The 19,764-nt window shown below is 40.4% G+C and overlaps 1 protein-coding gene across 1 annotated transcript in view; it reads left to right on the top strand.

The window, feature by feature from the left end:
* Positions 1-19,764, top strand: part of HEPHL1 (hephaestin like 1) — a 93,890-nt gene that overhangs the window by 19,193 nt on the left and 54,933 nt on the right. The window contains exons 3-9 of the mRNA XM_077867469.1: positions 1,567-1,779; positions 2,664-2,843; positions 5,880-6,134; positions 9,184-9,352; positions 11,933-12,072; positions 12,224-12,355; positions 13,978-14,189. Of these exons, the coding sequence (XP_077723595.1) occupies positions 1,567-1,779; positions 2,664-2,843; positions 5,880-6,134; positions 9,184-9,352; positions 11,933-12,072; positions 12,224-12,355; positions 13,978-14,189 (1,301 nt within the window). The remainder of the gene's footprint in view (positions 1-1,566; positions 1,780-2,663; positions 2,844-5,879; positions 6,135-9,183; positions 9,353-11,932; positions 12,073-12,223; positions 12,356-13,977; positions 14,190-19,764) is intronic.

Below are 19,764 nucleotides of genomic sequence, written 5' to 3' on the forward strand. Positions count from 1 at the left end.
GGCAGGTGCTATGAATGAATAATAACTGATGTTTTCTGCAAACTTACTATATACCAAGTGCTGTGATAAATGTATCATAGATCTTATGTCATGTAAGCCTCAGCAACTCTATGAGATAGGTGTGATAATTATCATGAAGCCAAGCCTCCTAAAAGAGAAGGAAATTGCCCAAGTCACAGCTAACAAGTGATAGAGATAGGATTTGATTCCAGGCAGTCTAACTTCAATGGCTGTGAACTTAGCTACTCCCTGGCTCTACCGCCCTAATTTGTGTGAATGCGTTTTAGAAAATTGATCTAGTCCAAGGGATTCAGGATTGTAGGTTTGTTGAATAAATTGGTGAACAAGTGAAAGAATGAAGAATGAACTTGGAGTGTATCCACATCCATCTCCTTGGACCCTCATTCTCCAGCCTTCTTCCCAGTGCTATCCAACTCCTCCCAGTCCTTCCAGGCCCCTACCTTCATCTAGGTGGTTATCAAATTAGTTTTAGCAGTAGACTTTCCTTAATTGAAAAATATGATGCAGGGCAGCCCTGGTGGCGCGGCAGTTTGGTGCTGCCTGCGGCCTGGGCTGTGATCCTGGGGACCCTGGATCAAGTCCCACGTCGGGCTTCCTGCATGGGGCCTGCTTCTCCCTCTGCCTGTGTCTCTGCCCCCCCACCTCCCGTGTCTCTATGAATAAATAAACAAAATCTTAAAAAAAAAAAAGAAAAATATGATTCAATCTTACTTCACAAAACAGAAAGAGAATGCCATGCCTATGTGCCCCTATCCTCTCTGTGGGACCCCCTCACCTAGTAAAACCCATTATGTTCAACACATCACCCTATTTTACTCTCCAGTTGTCCCATGTGCTAATAATTGCTATTCTGATCTGCTCAAACAAAACTGTAGTATCTCTGGAGGAAACCTGAAAGTCTTACTCTTCCTTCCTATCTTTCATGAGAACTCAAACAGGTACTGAATCTATAATAAGTGCCCAAGAATTTCATTATTTCTTCTACTGTTTCTATCCTTCTTCTTTTTTTTTTTTTTTTAAAGACTTTATTTATTTGAGAGAGAGAGAGAGAAAGCACAGGTGTGGGAAAGGGGCAGAAGGAGAGGGAGAAGTAGACTCCCCACTGAGCAGAGAGCCCAATGTGGGGCTCAATCCCAGGACTCTGAGATCATGACCTGAGCCAAAGTCAGATGCTTAACTGACTGAGCCATCCAGGGGCCCCTCTCCTTTCCTTCTTGAATTGATGTTAAGTAAGGTGGATTCAAATCTTCCTGATTGGTTACAAGAAGCCTATCAGAAGGGGTCCTTATGAACATTTATTAAGCATCCGGTTTTGTGCAGGATGCTTTGTGTACATTGTATAAGCTAGTTTTCACAACCCTGTGGGGTAGGTATCAAAGTTCTAGCTTCACTGGTAGAAAGCCAAGGTATTGAGAATTTAAGTAATTTGTCTCAATCCCGCAGGAAATAAATTTTGAATCATATATGTTTGATTCCAAAGCTCTACACTGACCAGTATAGCATGCAATCTCTGTATGTTAACTATGCTTTATCGTTTCTTGAAAGGAGCTCTATACCCAGATGGAACATCCGGAAGGAATAAGAATGATGATATGGTTCCTCCTGGCAAAAACTACACCTATGTCTGGCCAGTAAGAGAAGAATATGCCCCTGCTCCAGCAGACGCCAACTGTCTGACCTGGGTGTACCATTCACACATTGATGCTCCTAAGGATATCTGCTCTGGGTTAATTGGCCCGCTCCTGGTGTGCAAGGAAGGTAAGGAGCCCCTCCCTCCCAATACACACACACACAGACACACACAGAAGCTTATTCCCAGATGTGTTAAAAAGTGTTTTGCTTACCTCCCTTGTTCCATATGGAAGATGTCTCTCCTTCCAAGCATTCTGTAAGATTAGAAAGATTTTTCTAACATGGAAGATCCATCTGACACCACAAAAGGGTCAATAATTCAGACTTCTGTCAAAGAACCATCATCGTATTCCGAAGCTTATATGCTTTAAAAAAACCAAACCAGGGCCCTACCATATTGATAGCCACTCATGCCAGCTTGACACCACACATAAAGTAGAAAAATGTAGCCAAATGGCCAGGTTTACTTTTGCTTTAATATTTCACCCTCATGATCACTTTGTGATTTGTTCCCTATTAATCAAGGTAGTGTGTCTGTGCTGTCAGTAACACTGGCTCCCTTCAGGAGCAAGGTTTTCAAGTCTGGTTGTGAAGACTTCTGTTTTATGACTTTCCTCTTCTATGACTCTGTCATTTCTATTAAAATCCTTTGCTGCTGGGGATCCCTGGGTGGCGCAGCAGTTTAGCACCTGCCTTTGGCCCAGGGCGCGATCCTGGAGACCCGGGATCGAATCCCGCATCGGGCTCCTGGTGCATGGAGCCTGCTTCTCCCTCTGCCTATGTCACTGCCTCTCTCTCTCTCTCTCTGTGTGTGTGACTATCATAAATAAATTTAAAAAATTTTTTTAAAGTTCTTTTGCTGCTTTCATGTTGCAGTTACTTTTGTTCCTATAGTCTTTGGCAGATTTCAAACTTACCTAATACTATTGGCAAGAAGCAAAACTCATCTTGATTTAATTCACTTTGAACTTTTTCTCCACTCTTTTGGATGTCCCCCCTCCCTTGAATAGGTATCCTGAATAAATATACAGGCACAAGGACAGATGTGGACCGAGAGTTCATTATCATGTTTACTCTGGTGGATGAGAATCAAAGTTGGTACCTTGATGAAAATATCAGACATTTCTGCACCAACCCTGACTCAGTTGACAAAAAAGATGCTGTTTTCCAGAGAAGTAACAAAATGCATGGTGAGTGTCTGCCATGTTACCAAATATATATTGAATGCTTTTTTGTGGATCTGATACTATGAGGGATGAAAAAAAACCAGAAATGTCTAACCTGGCTTTCTACGATTTATAATTCAATGATAAGAATGGTTAGGAAGTGATATGAAACATCATACATGTCAGAATGTAAAACAATCTGAGAAGAGATGAAGCAAAATTGGGTATGACAAGCTATGGTATGGAAAATGGAAGGATTAATGTTATAACCAGGAAAGAATCAGGAGGTGAGCCTAGAGAGGATGAGTGGGTTTATATTGACACGAGAAAGGAGAATGAATCATCATTATGTAATAATCCAGTGGTTTGCAACCTTTTGCATTTATCCAGTAACCATTTTCTAAATGGCTGCTAAATTTCATAGTTTAAATACACATTTGTGAATTTTTTATGTTTCTCATTCTTTTTTAAAAATTAATTTTTAGAAATATTTTATTTATTTATTTATTTATTTATTTATTTATTTATTTATTTAAGAGAGAAAGAGAGAGAGCAGGAGCAGGGTGAGGAGCAGGCTCCCCACTGAACAAGGAGCCTGATGTAGGACTTGATCCCCGGACTCCAGGATCATGACCTAAGCTTAAGGCAGATGCTGACTGAGCCACCCAAGCACCCGAAATTAATTTTTTTGAAAAGAGAGACAGAGAGAAAGAGAATTTTAATCAGGCCCCATGCCCAGCACAGAGCCCGATGCAGGGCTCAATCTCATGAGCTGAGATGAAACCAAGAGTTGGATGCTTAACCGACTGAGCCATCCAGGTGCCTCTCCCAGAGATCTTTTCATCAACATTTATTGAGCATTTACTATGTGCCGGACCCCATATTTGAAAATATTGAATTTCTATAGTTATCCTTGCCATTGAGACAGACCACTTACCCATGTCTGTTTTGCAGAGTAGTGGCTTAATACAAAATTTTAGGACTTGAGAATTATTAGGTAGTCTCATTCCTCTGTTTACCCAGAAAGTTCTAATGAACATAAAAGACATCTTCAATGTAAACAAACACCTCATGTCATTCATTGATAATTTCCTCCATATCTGCTTGTCTCCCAGAATCATCCTAATCAAGGTAGCGTCAATGTAGTCATAAAGTCATAGAGAGGAGGAAAGAGCTAATGGTCATCTGACCTCCCCCATTTTACAGATGAAGAAACTGAAGTCTAAAGACCATCAATGATTTGTCTAAGGTCAAAGTGATCATTGGGCCGGAGTTTGCCTGAGAGAAGCTAAGAGGGAAGCCCCATATCAAATAAATGTTAGTTTGGTGGTGTTTGATTCCAAAGTGTGTTGAGGTGTGAGTGTCAGTATACTGACAATTTCCACTGCACTGCACACCCTCTCTGTTCTTTCTAGTAGTATTTCAGCAACTATGTGTGAGGCGGGTGTTTGGAAAATAGTTTAGAAGGGAAGAAGTAAAGGAGAAGGGAGGGACACAGGGAAGGAAGTGAAAGGTAGAATAAACAAAGACTTAAATTTGAAGCATTGCTGCGTCCAGTCCACTTTTATTCCTATGCTTTACAAAACGGTGGCAATGATCTCAAATCTTGCTGAAAACTACTAACTGTGATGGTTTACGACTCAGCTGCCCACATAATTCCTCTTACTCTTTCAAATGAAAATGGCCAACAAAAAGGAATCAATTACATAAGCAAATATAGACTGTATTTAAAATGAAGACTAGCCTGCGGGCACCTGGCTGGCTCAGTCGGTAGAGCATGCGACTCTTGATCTCAGAGTTGTTAAGTTTGAGCCCCACAGTGGTGTAGAGATGACTTAAAAATAAACTCTTAAAAAATAAAAAATATAGAGGTGGCTGGATGGCTCAGTTAAGTGTCCCGACTCTTTGTTTTAACTCAGGTCATGATCTCAGGATCGTGGGATTAAGCCCCTCATTGAGGTCCACACTCAGCTCAGAGTCGGCTTGATGTTTACTCTCTCTCTCCCTCCCTCTGACCTTCTTCCACTCACTCTCATAAAATAAATAAATAAGATCTTTTTAAAAAAATCAGCTGTATACAGAAATAGGTGTTTACAAACAATCTTTCTTTGAATTAGTAAAGGAGACCCAACCAAGAATTGAAAAAACATTAACTTAAAAAAAAACTAGTCAATAGAAGATGTTCAATCAGTATAAGATATATTAATAAATTCATTTAAGCTTACTAAAATTATTTAGAATCAACTGTGCTGTCTTAATAATTATTATCTTAGTAATAATTGCTTTTTTGAATTTAAAATGAATTTAAAATTTGAATTTCAATTTGAATTTAAGAAGTGATGTTATGACTCTTTAAAACCCTGAATCAAGTTCTCCTGCACTTGGTCAATTCCTGGCTCCCATTGAGATAATTCAAAAGACTAGGTTTCTGACTTCCAGCATAAGCTCAATCAAATAGATTCTGCCCCAGAAAGACCTAGTAAAAATGGGTTTTTTCCCTGCTTTTAAACTAAAAAAACTTTAGAGTAAACACGTCTCCTAGGTCCCTTCTAATCAGCATCTTTCATTTCCTTTTTTGCGGCTCACTTTAATTACTTAAATGAAGTAGCTACTATGTGCCAACTTTTCTGCTGGGTCCTGACAGCCCTGAAATGAAATGAGTAAGAGTAGATTTCTAATGTCAAGGGACAGAGTCTCCTATGGAAGTCAGGTATGAAAATGAAGGATCATGATAGAAAGGGGTTGAGCCACCTGGAAAGTCTGAGCAGTGCTCTTTTTACTCCTGATCTCATTATTGAGTTCACACAGCAGCTCCAAGGCTGCTTTCATGTGTGCTCATCTCCACGTTTATTGAGTGCTTTTCTCTTGAAAAACCTAATACCTTTCATTCTTTTCTGGAACTATAGTTTATGAAAGGAGCCATGGTTTCCTGCACAAAAAAATTACAACCAATGATCAGTGCTAATTTTTCAGCCATGCTAGAGTATGTGCTACCATTGCTTCTGGTCCTGCTCGCCTCTGCAGGAGAGTCTCTTCCACCAGTGTGTTTCTGTTTTTCAGCCCTCAATGGATATCTCTTTGGAAACCTCCCTGAGCCTGATATGTGTGTTGGTGAATCAGTGTCCTGGCACTTATTTGGGATGGGGAATGAGATAGACATCCATTCCATCTATTTCTATGGAAACACCTTCATCAGCAGAGGGCATCGGACTGATGTCGTCAACCTGTTCCCAGCCACCTTCCTGACAACAGAAATGGTGGTTGAGAATCCTGGGAAGTGGATGATAACTTGCCAAGTCAGTGATCACCTACAAGGTAAAAAGGGCAAAGACAAGCATGTAAATGTTTATTTTTATTTTATTTTTTTTTTAATTTTTATTTATGATAGTCACACAGAGAGAGAGAGAGAGAGAGAGAGGCAGAGACACAGGCAGAGGGAGAAGCAGGCTCCATGCACCGGGAGCCCGACGTGGGATTCGATCCCGGGTCTCCAGGATCGCGCCCTGGGCCAAAGGCAGGCGCCAAACCGCTGCGCCACCCAGGGATCCCTTGCATGTAAATGTTTAGAGTGGGACGATTATATCATGCTCTCAATGTTGCTCATTCAGCATCTGCTTTTAGATTGATTCTTGTGCTATATTTAATTAAATATTGAATATAGAGGAAGATGTACAATGCTTAATTACTTGGCATCCTATCAACAGATATTTATTGATCAATTCCATATGAAAAAGGTGGGAGATGAATGAAAGAAATAGTAAGACCATCAAGGAGCCTATGGTCCAGTAGCTAGACACAGACATTTACAAATGAATAAAATGTGAGGTGGAAAGATAATTGCTCTTTGTTTGCTATAGCCACTTCTCTGGGACAATCCGAGGTACTTCCTGAGGAGTTGGCTCCTAAGCTGAGTCTTGAAATATGGGTAGGAATTGAACAGATGAAGAAGGGAAGAAAGACTTTCCAGGCAGAGGAAGTACCAGGAACCAGGAAAAATACATGTACTATATAAGCAATTTTAAATAGAATAATAACATTTTAGCATTTGAGAGAAATTTATAGATAATCTGAACCAACCCCATATCCAATTCTTGAATTTCCTTTTGGATGTGTCTTTCAATTAATTGTAGCAGCCCATTTCCTCTCTGGGCTGCTCTGTTAGAATGTTCTTCCTTGTATTGAGACAAGATCCAATGATAGTTGCAAAATCCCATAGGTACATGATAAACATTATTTTACTTAAATGCCTGTTGAATGATTTAGTCTTGTTCCTTTGGGACCACATAAAATGGGTCCCTACTTAGCTGGACCACAGTCTTATACCAGAAGAGTGATAAGAGAGAAGCCTGCAGTCAGAGCCCAGTGGAAGGAGATTTGAAAGGCAAGGCTAAGGAGTCAGGACTGGAAGTCCATAATGAGTTCTTCTAGATTCTTAGGCATACCAGTGACATAATAGTGCAGCAATCTAGGAAGATGAATATGATACCTGTGTGCAGAAAGGATTTGACGGAGAGATTCTGGCTGCTGGATGCTAGTTAAGAAGCATTGACATTAGAGTTATGACATAGAAAAGGTCTGGCTTAAGATGGTGAAAACAAAATACAAAAAAAGTGTTAGAGGGATCCCTGGGTGGCGCAGCGGTTTGGCGCCTGCCTTTGGCCCAGGGCGTGATCCTGGAGGCCTGGGATCGAATCCCACGTCGGGCTCCCGGTGCATGGAGCCTGCTTCTCCCTCTGCCTGTGTCTCTGCCTCTCTCTCTCTCTGTATGACTATCATAAATAAATTTAAAAAAATGTTTAAAAAAAAAAGTGTTAGATACATTGACACAGAAGAAATAATGCATAATTAAATTTAAATACTGACTACATGTAGTCACCAGCAGGTACAGGGATGCAACTCTCCAGGACAGCTTTGATAACACATTCTTGTTCCCACCAATCTTAAGCAGCTAATCTTAACATTAGTCAGATAGGTTATTCCGATTAAATTCAACTCAACAAATGTTGAGTTGATCAGAAATATGTACCAGATACTATTATGGGAAGACAAAGATGATCAAGTCCTATTCTTATTTTCACCCAGTTTTACTGAAGTATAATTGACACATAGGAATTGCATATATTTAAGATGTGCAACTTGATGTTTTGATATATGCATACTATGAATTGATCACCACACTCAAGCTAATTAACATATCCATGACCTCACATAGTTAACTCTGTGTGTGTGTGTGCACGCAGGCACTCATACGTGCATGTGTGGTGGCACACATCCATGCTAGAAACACTTGAGATCTCAAGGAGCACAAAATTTCAGTTATACAAGATGAACGAGTTCTGGAGACCTAACGTATAGCATGGTGACTATGGTCAAAACTGTAGTGTCCTTGAAATTTCCTAGAAGGGTAGATATTAAGTGTTCTTGCCACAAGATCCTATTCTTACAGGGTCTCATGCTCTTAAAACTAGGAAGAAACTAGTTTTAAAATCAAGGCATTTGCAGCTATTTGAAGTCTCAAATTGAAGTAAGATGGCTAAGCATGGCCAGTGGTTGCAGACATAAGCTGGTGTTTGTACATTACTAAAATATAATATTTCCTATATTGTCCATATGCTCAGAAAAAATTATCATAAAAAATTAGAAAATACATTTAATTTTTAAATCAGCAATCCTGTTTTAGATTAATGGTGTATCCTCCTTCTATTTTCTAGACCTTTATACATAAGTGCATGTTATTTATAACATGAAATTAGTCTATTAATACATTGCCCCTTATCTTACTTTTCCCACTTATTAATATATCAGTAATATATTTTCATGTCAGTCAATATAGAGCTACTTCATCATTGTTAATCCTCCCGGGTTCCTTCCAAAGGCAATTATGACTTACCTAACCAATATTCTACTGCCTAACACTTGTATCTTCTCCCTTTTTTTGATTATCATAAACCATACTAAAAAACCTCAGTTTGCAGATACACTACACTTTTGTCTGGTCTTTCTTGAGGAAAACTCTTAGATTTAGAATTCTTGGGTCAAAGAGTCTGATTTTTCTCTAAAGCTATGGACAGGCTTGCATTGCCAAATTTCCTTTTACTCTTCACCCTTAGTGTGTGAGCATTTCTCATTCATCTGCCAACACTGAGAATTATTAGTGTTTCTAATCTTTACCAATCTGATAAATGAACAACAGTATCGCTTACTATTAAGGTTGAGCTCTTTTTTCATGTGTCTATAGGTTGACAAGTATTTAGATAGATTTTGTGAATAATGTATTGATGTCCTTTGTCCATTTTCCATTTTCTTGTCTGATTTCCTATGTGAGCATTTATACCCTGGCTTGTGGTTTTCTTCTGTTCTGCAGCTGGCATGTTGGGACAGTACAATGTTGGTAACTGCAAAGGTGATATTTCTCATCCCAAGATGAAGGGTCAGCAGAGACACTACTTTATAGCAGCCGAAAAAGTTCTTTGGGATTATGCTCCTCAAGGCTATAACAAATTCAGTGGTCTTCCCCTTAATGCCTCTGGCAGGTAAGCAATCTTTGCTGGTGTTTCTAAGACTCTCTTAGGAGAAGCATCTCTTAGACTTTTTCCTCTGACCTAACTTGAATTCCCAGCCCTTCTCCTATGAGGACATACTAGATGGCACGACACCACCACTAAGGGGTGGTAATGGACATATTGCTGAGAATTGGCAGAGTATTTATAGTTTCATGATTGGCTGGCTAAATCAAAGCACTAGATTCATTAATTCACCAAACATTTTCTTTAGCACGTACTATGTGCAAACTGCAGTTCTAAGTGCCATGAGTAGTACTAAGCTGACAGAGAATAGGATAAGGCCCTTGCACATGTAAAAGAGACACTTCTAAAGAGAGAATAAGACAGGGCTCTCTTTCAATGGAAGTAAACTGGCCAAGGAAAGTTTCCATTTTGGTTCAAGGACAGCCTCATAAGTTATGCCCCCTCTACGCAGAAGGTCCTTTCCTACCTATCCAGCAAAATGTTATTTTTCTTCAAAATCTAATTCTAATGTCATGCTTAAGTGAAGCCTCCCCTGACTCCTGAGTCATTGTTAATCATTTTGTCTCCATAGCATGTAGTATTTTTCAAACTGAATCTAACAATTCATTAAGTGGATATGGACTCTTATGACTTGTTATTATAGAATACTGTGCAATTATGCCTGTGAAAGCATTTTAAAATGTACAGTATGTGGGGCACTTTGGTGGCTCAGTTGGTTAAGCATCTGCCTTCAGTTCAGATCATGATCTTGAGGTCCCGGGATCGAGCTCCACGTTGGGCTCCCTGCTTAATGGGGAGTCTGCTTCCCCCTCTCCCTCTGTTCCTCTCCCCTTCTCATACTGTCTCCCTCATAAATAAATAAAAAATCTTTTAAAAGATAAAGAAAATGTACAGTATAATACTAAGAGTGATTGTTATTACCCTATGATCCCTTTTATAATCAAGATAATGTTTTAAAAATTCTTTGTAAAAAAGTAAAAATAAATAAAATAAATAAAAATTCTCTTTGTGATGGATAAGACACCTTCCATTTCTTTCATCATAAGTTCATTCATTCATTTTTTCCCACCAAACCAATGCCTTTGAATCCAGCCTAAAGGATTTATGTGAACCTTATTTGAACCTGCTTGATATTGACAGTCCCTATTGACCAGTATTTTTCCATAAACAGAATAATGAGAATTGGCATTGGGAATTTTGTCTTAGAAGCCTTCCAGATTCTGAAGCATCTTATGAAATATGGAATATTAAACTATCTTTAGCTGATACTTAATGTGATATATGAAAATACAACATTAAAAGTGACATGAGGGTTACAGGAAGGTCTAAACCAGCATTCCCACCCTCAGGTCAGAAAGAAACGGCATGCCCAGAAAAGAACTAACTTTGCAAGTTACAAATAAGATTAAAATGAGTTGTCCAGACAAGTGGGTTCTCTGGGCATTCAGAGAATGCTAAGACAGCCAGAGAACATTTCGCAGAGAAATGAAACTTAGTAGAGTCCTGAAGAATAGTGGAATTTATAGAAGTGAATAGTAAGGAGGGAGTGAGATCAAAATGATTGGAGTAGGGTATTTGCACAGGGGAGTGGATGTTTGCATAGAGCTATAGGGAGAGGATTGGGTAAACTGGGTATCAACCACAGAGATCCCATAATCCTTTTGAACTTTATCTGATTGGCAGTTTTAATTGAGTAAAAAGATGTTGGAGCAGGTAACTAGCTGTGGAAATTACCATCTTGATTAATGTTGTAGTAATGCATATGCTAAGGGAGAACCTGGACCAATCCAGGTGAGAGGGAGAGCGTAGAGTGTGCAGCTGGAGGCTCCGTAAAATGTTGCAAACACAGGGTGACGAGGGCAGGTATGGCAATAGTGGCAGTGGGGAGAAAGGCAAGGAAAAGGGGCAAAAGAGGCAAAAATTGTACAGAGAAGGAAGGCTGAACAAGATAAGGAGATGAGGAGAGAAAGAAGACAAAGTCAGCCTGTGAGACTGCAAGACTGGTGGCACCACGGGCAGAAATAAGGTTTCTAGAGATAATGCTAGTCAGAATTCATATCACTGTAGTTCACAACTTTAGACTCTGGTATTTCATGTATATGGTTTATACAATAACTCTCCATTGACTAAACTATTTGGTTAACTAGACACTCCATTCCTTAATCATGCCAGATATCAAAGAGCTTACTATATGCTGAGACTATTCATATTGACATCAGCAAGAGATAGAGGGATACTTATTCTGCAAAGAAACCAATTAGCTTTTTACTTTCCAGTTAGTTCTTTCCAGAACAGCATTCTGGAACTCCAGGGCTGGTAAGTAAAGAGTTCACTTGTGCTTTCTTTGGTTGCTGGACCTCTGGAGAAGACAAGTATGGTGGCTAAGAAAGGAATGAGCTTGACCATCATCCAAGGTCTTTCAAGGCTGCCTGACTATTCCTGGAAACTTGGTTGAAGACTGGGCCATCTTTCCTGGGGAGATGGGTGGGTGAATGAGCTAAAGCTAATACAAGGAAGCTCCATAATTAAGGCATCTGGTGGATATGTAGAGTTGTGCTCTCAGTCAGGTTCCTATTCTTTACACAGTGACTCCGAGCTCTACTTCACACAAGGGGACAACAGAATTGGAGGAAAATATTGGAAGGCTCAGTATATGGAGTATGTTGATGCAACTTTTACTCGAAGAAAGAGACTCTCTGAGGCAGAAGCCCATCTTGGAATTCTTGGTAGAATAAAACCATCTGTCATGTTTTGAATGGGGGGAGATGCTTTAGTGGGGCATATATGTACATGGAATGACTCCTCTCCTCCTGCCTATATTCACTTCCCTCTGCCCCTTTTCATCCTCTTCTCCCTCCTCCTCTTGATATTTTTCAGGCCCCGTCATCAGGGCAGAGGTGGGTGATACTCTGTTAGTGACCTTTGCCAACAAAGCCGACAAAGTCTACAGTATTTTGCCCCATGGTGTGATCTATGACAAGGCGTCTGATGCAGCCCCAAACATAGATGGTGAGTCTCAGCCTAGTCTCCGGGAGGAAAGAGGATGGGGGAACAGAAGACTTGGAATCAGATAGATTTGATTCAAATGCTGGCCCCTTTTACTACCAGCCCTGGGAACTTATGTGAGCTTGTGCCTTACTCTTCTCCCTACTAATGCAGATAGTTACACTCACCTCACAGGGCTTCAGAAGGAACTGGAGAGAATTTAGGGCAGGGTTTGCTCCACAGTAGGCACTTAGGAAGTGTTCATTCCAAAAAAAAAAAAAAGGAAATGTTAATTCCTTTCCTTTTCCTTCAATAATGTAATAAATGTCAAAGTGAGCTACTTTCACGGTTACCTCCGCTTCCCTAAGTCGGAGAGTTTTTCAGCCACAGGTTGCAAGGGATTCTGTGGGTGGAGGCTGAGAATAAAATCTGATTTGGTTAACATCAAAATCCTACACATAGTCTTTGCTTTGTCTCTGTGAACAAATATTTATTTATAATCAGTCTTATGCACTTACCATCATATTTGGCCTCTCTCTATCACAGAGTGGGTAGCACAGACTCTGTACATGTAAGAAGGAAGCTGCACCCAGTGGCTGCAGGAACTGTCCTTCCCCTCATGATACTGCTCTTTGGAACCTCTTAGTCTCCTTGGAAGTCTTTCCTATCACTGCAACAGACATGAGTGTCTGGGATACTTCATGCCCAAGGATGGAGCTAGGCCCAGTCCAGAGCAGGCTTTGAGATGATGGTAAGGCAACAGAGTAGGAAAGAATGGAGGGAGAACTCCCCCACCCCCACCCCCACCACCAGACCCATCATCATCCCTCCTCCTGCAGCAACATCTCTTTCACCTGTACTTTCTCCTTGGTCAAAATGCTCACAATGACTTTGTGTGTGTGTGTGTGTGTGTGTGTGTGTGTGTGTGCAGGAAGACCACCAGTGACAGCCCAAATGTCTATATTTTCTATTGTTTAACTTAGCAAATTTACTGGGCACCTTTTTGCAAAGCTCTGGACAAGGAGTCAAGAGTTTCTGGCCTCAGTCTGGCTGGAGACCCTCAACGAGTTCATCTGGCAATATAGTGTGCAGGTCCAGTGCCAAGTCTTTAGAATCAGACAGCCCTGAGTTTGAATCCTAGATCTGCCACTTACCACCTTTATCACCTTGTGTCTTCACTTACCTCCTCTATCTTATGGTTATTTGGGTTATTTCCTGGTTCAACTAGATTTCAAACTCTTTAAAGATAGGGCTCTTGCTTAACTTTTTGGGGTATCCTCCTCAGTGCTGATATAATGTATTCCACATCTGAAGGCACTCAATGATACTTGACTGATTTACATTTAATTGTGAGAAAGGTAATTATCACTCTTTATATTTGCTAAGCCCAGTATTTGAGTAGGAAATAGTATTTATGGAGACACTAAACGTAATCTCTGAAGAAGATAATTCTTTGATATAAGCTTCTATCTCATGAAACAGCCGACTGTGGCAGTGACCTCCCTGGTAGGGTACCTAAGTGGAAACAATTGTCCTTCTACAAAATACATCATGAGAGAGAGACCCTAGAGCTGGAAGATCCAGTCTGACAAATTTGATGTTCTTGGTCTTGCATTGAGAGTAACTGGATTTTTTTATCTGCTCAGGATTTCTGAAGCCAGGGGCGCATGTTAAGCCAGGTGAAACTTTCACATACAAGTGGACGGTGCCTGAGAGTGTAAGCCCGACAGCTGGTGATCCCCCCTGTCTGACCTATCTTTACTTCTCAGCGGTTGAACCAATCCAGGACACCAGCTCTGGCCTTGTGGGGCCTTTACTAGTCTGTAAAAAGGGCGTACTCAATGCTGATGGGACACAGGTAGGCCGTCAAAGGTCACTAAATTCTCCTCAGGGTTGTATGTGGGTAAGAGCAGTAATATGGCAAGGAATCAGGAAGTAATAAAGTGTCAGTTATGAAAAGTGGTTTTTCCTCCTTCCTCTTAAAATTGACTTAAAATACATAATGAGCATTTTATTCTATTTTTTTTTTATAAATTTAAGATCTGAACTTAAATTTAACGTGATTTTAATGTAACTTTAAGATCCGAAAGTTACAGATGCCTCCCCTCCCCTCCGAAACCCAGCATTTCTGCTTGTTGAGGCTGGAATTTGGTAGGTGCTTGTCCCTGTGCATTGCTTTGATTCTAGAAATCTTCAGAGATCTACATGGACTATGAATTGGGACCCTTTCTTCTTAGACAAGTTTTCTCAAATTGGCCACATGTTAGAATCATGTAGGGGACCTTTTAAACATCTTCCATTCTGGTGCTCCAGACCGATTAAATCAGAACCTCCATGCGTTTTCCAGTGGTTGAGAACCACTGTAACTTACCACTGCAAACCGCAAGTGAATCGCCGTGGACAAAGACACAAGAAAGCATATAGATAAATTCCTGCAAGTCCCGACTTGGAGGCTTTGCTGGTTGCACTGACTCATGTGGCAGAGCACACCATTTCAGGCTATGTCTATATGATATTAAATATATTGATGAAAGTAGGAAGACTGAATCATGTTAACCATTTTGATTTACTTCACCAATCAGAAATAGTAAGACTATTTATTTACATGGTATATTTTATAATGTTTGGCATTGTAAGCACCCACTTCTGGGCTCCAGGGAATTTCTAGGTAGAGGACACAAAGTGTCGTGATCCACTATAGATTTTCATTCCCCAGCATGAGGGTCCAATCTGAGAAATGTCTATTAGAGGTTCAGTATGTCCCTGGCACTCCAAATGGCTCCTCAATAATGCACGTGTACTAAGATTGAACAGTTACACTGTACCCTCAACCACCATATAAAGCAAAATAGAATGACTATCCCTATTTTAAAATTAAAGAAACTGGGCAGCCCCGGTGGCTCAGCGGTTTAACGCTGCCTTCCGCCCAGGGCATGATCCTGGGGACCTGGGATTGACTCCCTCATCGGGCTCCCTGCGTGGAGCCTGCTTCTCCCTCTGCCTGTGTCTCTGCTTCTCTCTCTCTCTCTCTCTGTCTCTCATGAATAAATAAATAAAATCTTAAAAAAAAAAAAAAAAAAAACTAAAGAAACTAATGCCCAGAGACATTGAATGAGATCCCGAGTAGTAAGTAGTGGAACTCAGCAGTAACAGGACTTTGAGCTTCCAACTTTGTTTGTTTTTCTAATATACTACCCTGCTTCCTAGAGCTAAATAAATACCTGAGCCCAGGAAATTGAATGCCAGAAAACTTCTGAAAGGTACTTCTGATTTTTCCCTGATTGTATCCATTTAATGGTAACTTGGACACTTGCTAGAAGCACCTCATAGTATGGGAAAGTTGTTGCCTGAACCGAACACCACTCATGGTCAGTCCATTTACATGAAGTTCATGAAAAAATTAATAGTAACCCGAAATACCCCACATTTGGGATTTCTAGAGAGAAATCCATTTGGCCAAAGTTATTTTCTTTTTTTCCAGTTATTTTTTAGAATTTAAATTCAATTTGCCAACATATAATATAACATCCAGTGTTCATCACGTTGTACACTTTCCTTAATGCCCATCACCCAATTACCCCATCCTCCTACCCACCTCTCCTTCAGCAACCCTCAGTTTGTTTCCCAGAGTTAAGAGTTTCTCATGGTTTGTCTTCCTCTCTGATTTTTCCCCATTCCATTTCCCCTGCTTCCCTTATTTTCAATGCAAAAAAATACTAATGAAACATAAACTAAACCAGGCCCTCTATAGGTCAAAGCTTAGGTCTCTCCAGCAGTTAGAGAACACCAAAGAGGTATTTGCCTCTCTTTCCAAAAAATTCTCCCAGAGGTGAATGGATGTCATAGAATCTAACCAGGTACTTTGCTAAAAGTCATGCCTTCTCCAATGGCCACTTAATCAGAATTCCCTTCACCCAGATTCCTCAAATATAAACATTTCTCCTCATTTGCTTTATTTGCTTTCTCTTTATTTTTCTGTTGTTTTCTTTTTCCTGACCTGTTTGAGGTAGGTTATAGATCTAATGTCTCTTTGGTGTGTTTCCCAAAAGCAAGGTCACTCTCTGACATAAACACAACATAATTATCCAGGTCAGGAAATTAGTCTTGATACTGTACTATTTTCAAATTCAAGCACCTTGAAAATTTTGCTGTCTTTCTAATAGCCTTCATAACAAAAGGAATATATGTTTTGCCTGGTCCAAGCTCTGATCTAGATCATGCATCATCCCCTCTTTGTGCCCCTATTTCTCCTGTGATCTCGTTCATCACAGGAAAACAATTGTGACTGTTCTAAAATGCAAATAAGATGAAGTAATATCCACGTTAAACATCCTCCAGTGGCTTCCTATCACACTTGGAATAAAAATCTACATTTCTTAGCCTAGACCTATATGCCCAGCCTCTGACTCCAACTTTGATAGAACTCCCATACTCCCTCGTACCTACTTCTTCATCCTTATAAGCCTTGCTGTTTCTTGAACAGGCCAACCTTATCCTTGTCTTAGGGCCTCTTTACTAGGCTCCCTCTGCTTGGAATGCCTTCCCCTGACCTTTGCATGGCTGACTCTTCCTGTCACCTCCTTAGAAAAGCCTTTCCTGATCACCAAGCTAAAGTCATACTCTATTACATCACCTGATTTTAATATCATTTACTACTGTAGGACATTTTCTTTGTTTATTTTTATATGTCTGGTATGTTTCTTTTAACAAGAATATAAGTAACATGGAGCAGGAAAGTTGTCTGTCTTATCTTCATTTCCCAGAACAATGCCTGGTACACACTCAACTGATATTTATGGTTAAATAAATGAAATACAGGATAAGCACTTCTATCTTCAAAATCATATTAAGAAGTTTAGGTAGCAGAAAATGTCACATTACACAACTCAAACATTAAATGTGTGGCCTGCAAGTAGACACTAAAAATTCCAGGACAACCTTATTTGCAAAATTCATTTCCCATATCCACATTTAAACACTCAGAGTTGTGCGATGGATCATGGTTCAGACCTCCCAGTTTCCTTGCTGCTATGGGAGCCTAAAACATACTGTTGTATGTAAGTGCTCTTCATAAAAGAGCTTTGTACTGTGGATACTAACCCTCACTAAGATGCATCCTATGCACAAGTGGCAGGGTGGATTAATCCAAGTTCTCCAGAGAAAGAGACCCATGAGGATGTACATATAAACACAAACAGACTTATTATAAGGAGTTGGCTTACATGGTTATGAAGGCTGACAAATTTCAGGATCTGCAGAGAGTTGGCAAGCAAGAGACCCAGGAGACAGAAAAGTCCAGCAGGCTCAGGATCCAAGAAGAGCCTATGTTTGAGTTTGAATATGAAGGCAGAAAAAAGTCAGTGTCCCATTTCAAAGGCAGGAGGAAATCCCTTTTACCTGTGGAAGGATCAGACATTTTGTTCCATTGAGACCTTCAACTGATTGGATGTGGCCCACCCACACTGGGAGAGCAATCTGCTTTATCCATCTATCAACTCCAAATGTTAATCTCATCCAAACACATCTTCATAGAAACACCCAGCACAATGTTTGACCTATTATTTGGGCACTGGAGCCCAGTCAAGTTGACACATAAAATTAACCATCACACAGGGTCCTATCACCTACTTTCCAACCTTTTCCTGGGTTAATTTCCCACCCACATAGACCCAGTTACCTTCCAAGTGAGGTTCTTCAACTCAACACCTTTTAGCAGTTCCTTCTTGTCTTATGGACAGTTGCAATCATAGCTAATAATCACAATCAACATTGAGCACTTTGGATTTTCCAGATGCTGTGTTGAGTGCTTTACCTATATTATCTAATTTAAACTTCACCAAAAAATAGGAAGTGATAACTACTCTTACTCTCCTTTTTGCAAAGGAGGGATTTAGGGCTTAGAGAGAGTAAATCGCTTGCCCCAGTTTCCACAGTGAATTAAGCAGAATGACATTAGAACCCATAGCCCATAATCTTTTAAAATATATTTGACCTTTTATTACTCCCCCAGTTTTTATATTTTACTTTTAGGCCCTCATTGTTTCTTTTCATAGCCCATGATCTTAAACTACTGCCTTCTAAAACACCACATGATAAATCGGTAAGTGTATATAAGGAATGGTATGAGAATAGAGCAAAGAGTACCCACATCTTGGATGATACATCAGGAAAGCATCACAGAGGCAGGACAGCTAAACTGGCCTTTGAGGGTGGTGGTGTTCAAGTTGAATGCATGAAAGATGGAGGCCTGCAGAACATAGCAAGTTTAGATTGCTGCAAGGAGCTTGGCCTCACTTCAGTCAGAGTGCCAGGAGGGAAGGGCCAAGAGATCAGGCTGGGCAGGTAGGCAAGGACTAGATCACTCTGAGTTTAGATTGGATTGTCCAGTTTCAGAGAAAGAGAGATATGATCAGTGGCATTGCTGGGGGTCCCTCCAGAGCAGGCAGTAGGGTAAAGGGTGGGTTGGAGGGGAGCACATTAGAAACAGGAAGATGGCTGAGGGACAGGAAATACAGTCACTTCTCTGGTTCAGCTTTAAAGAAAACCATATTTCAGCAACGCAAGATGTGGTGTGGTCAGACATGCTCAAATAGATAGATTAGGAATACATACAGTGAGAAGTAATCCATGGTCCCCTCAATTTCAACTTATGTTAACACAATCTAGCAAAGCCCCATGGGTTATATGAACCCATTACTTCATTCAAAAACATGTAGAGCACCTGCTTTTCCAGGCATTTTTTTCAAACTGGGGACACACTCACAAAGCTACAATGCAGTGGGACAATAAAAAAAATAAGTTCATAAATAAAATATAATTTTCCATGGAGACTAGTGCTATGAAGAGTACAGTGGGGGGTGAGTGAGTAAGTTTGCAGGCAAGGTGGAAGCCAGACGACCGTTTTAGACAGGGTGGTCAGGGAAGGGCCCTCAAAGGAGGTGACATTTGTGCAAAGAACTGAATGGAGTAAGGGAGTGAGCCAGGCAAGACCTGGGAGGAACTTTTGGCAATGGGAATGGCACATGAAAAGTCCTTGAGGCAGGAGTGAAGCTGAGTGATCATAGAAGAGCAAAGGACCAGGGTAGCTGGAGTGAGCAAGGGATGAGGACAAGGAGATGAAGCTGGAGAGAGAGGCCAGGGCATGGAAGCCCTGGTAAGCAGACTAAGAGAGTGATGACTAGGTTGAAAACAGGAGTCCCACAGTGTAGGAAAGCTTCTGAGCAAGGACTTATCACCTCTGAGCAAGTCTCATGGGGAGGAAGAAGGATATAATGAGAAAGATGAAATTATATAGGGCATGAAAAGAATTTATCAGAATCAGGGTCAACATCCTGATCGATAAAAGTAAATCCATGTTTGTCCTCAGTTACTTCGGGTTAACTCTGAAAGTGAAGTTGAATTAAGAATTCCTCCAAGGTGTACTTTTTAATACA

The sequence above is a fragment of the Canis aureus genome, chromosome 23 (assembly GCF_053574225.1).
Source record: "Canis aureus isolate CA01 chromosome 23, VMU_Caureus_v.1.0, whole genome shotgun sequence".
NCBI classification, from domain to species: Eukaryota; Metazoa; Chordata; class Mammalia; order Carnivora; family Canidae; genus Canis; species Canis aureus.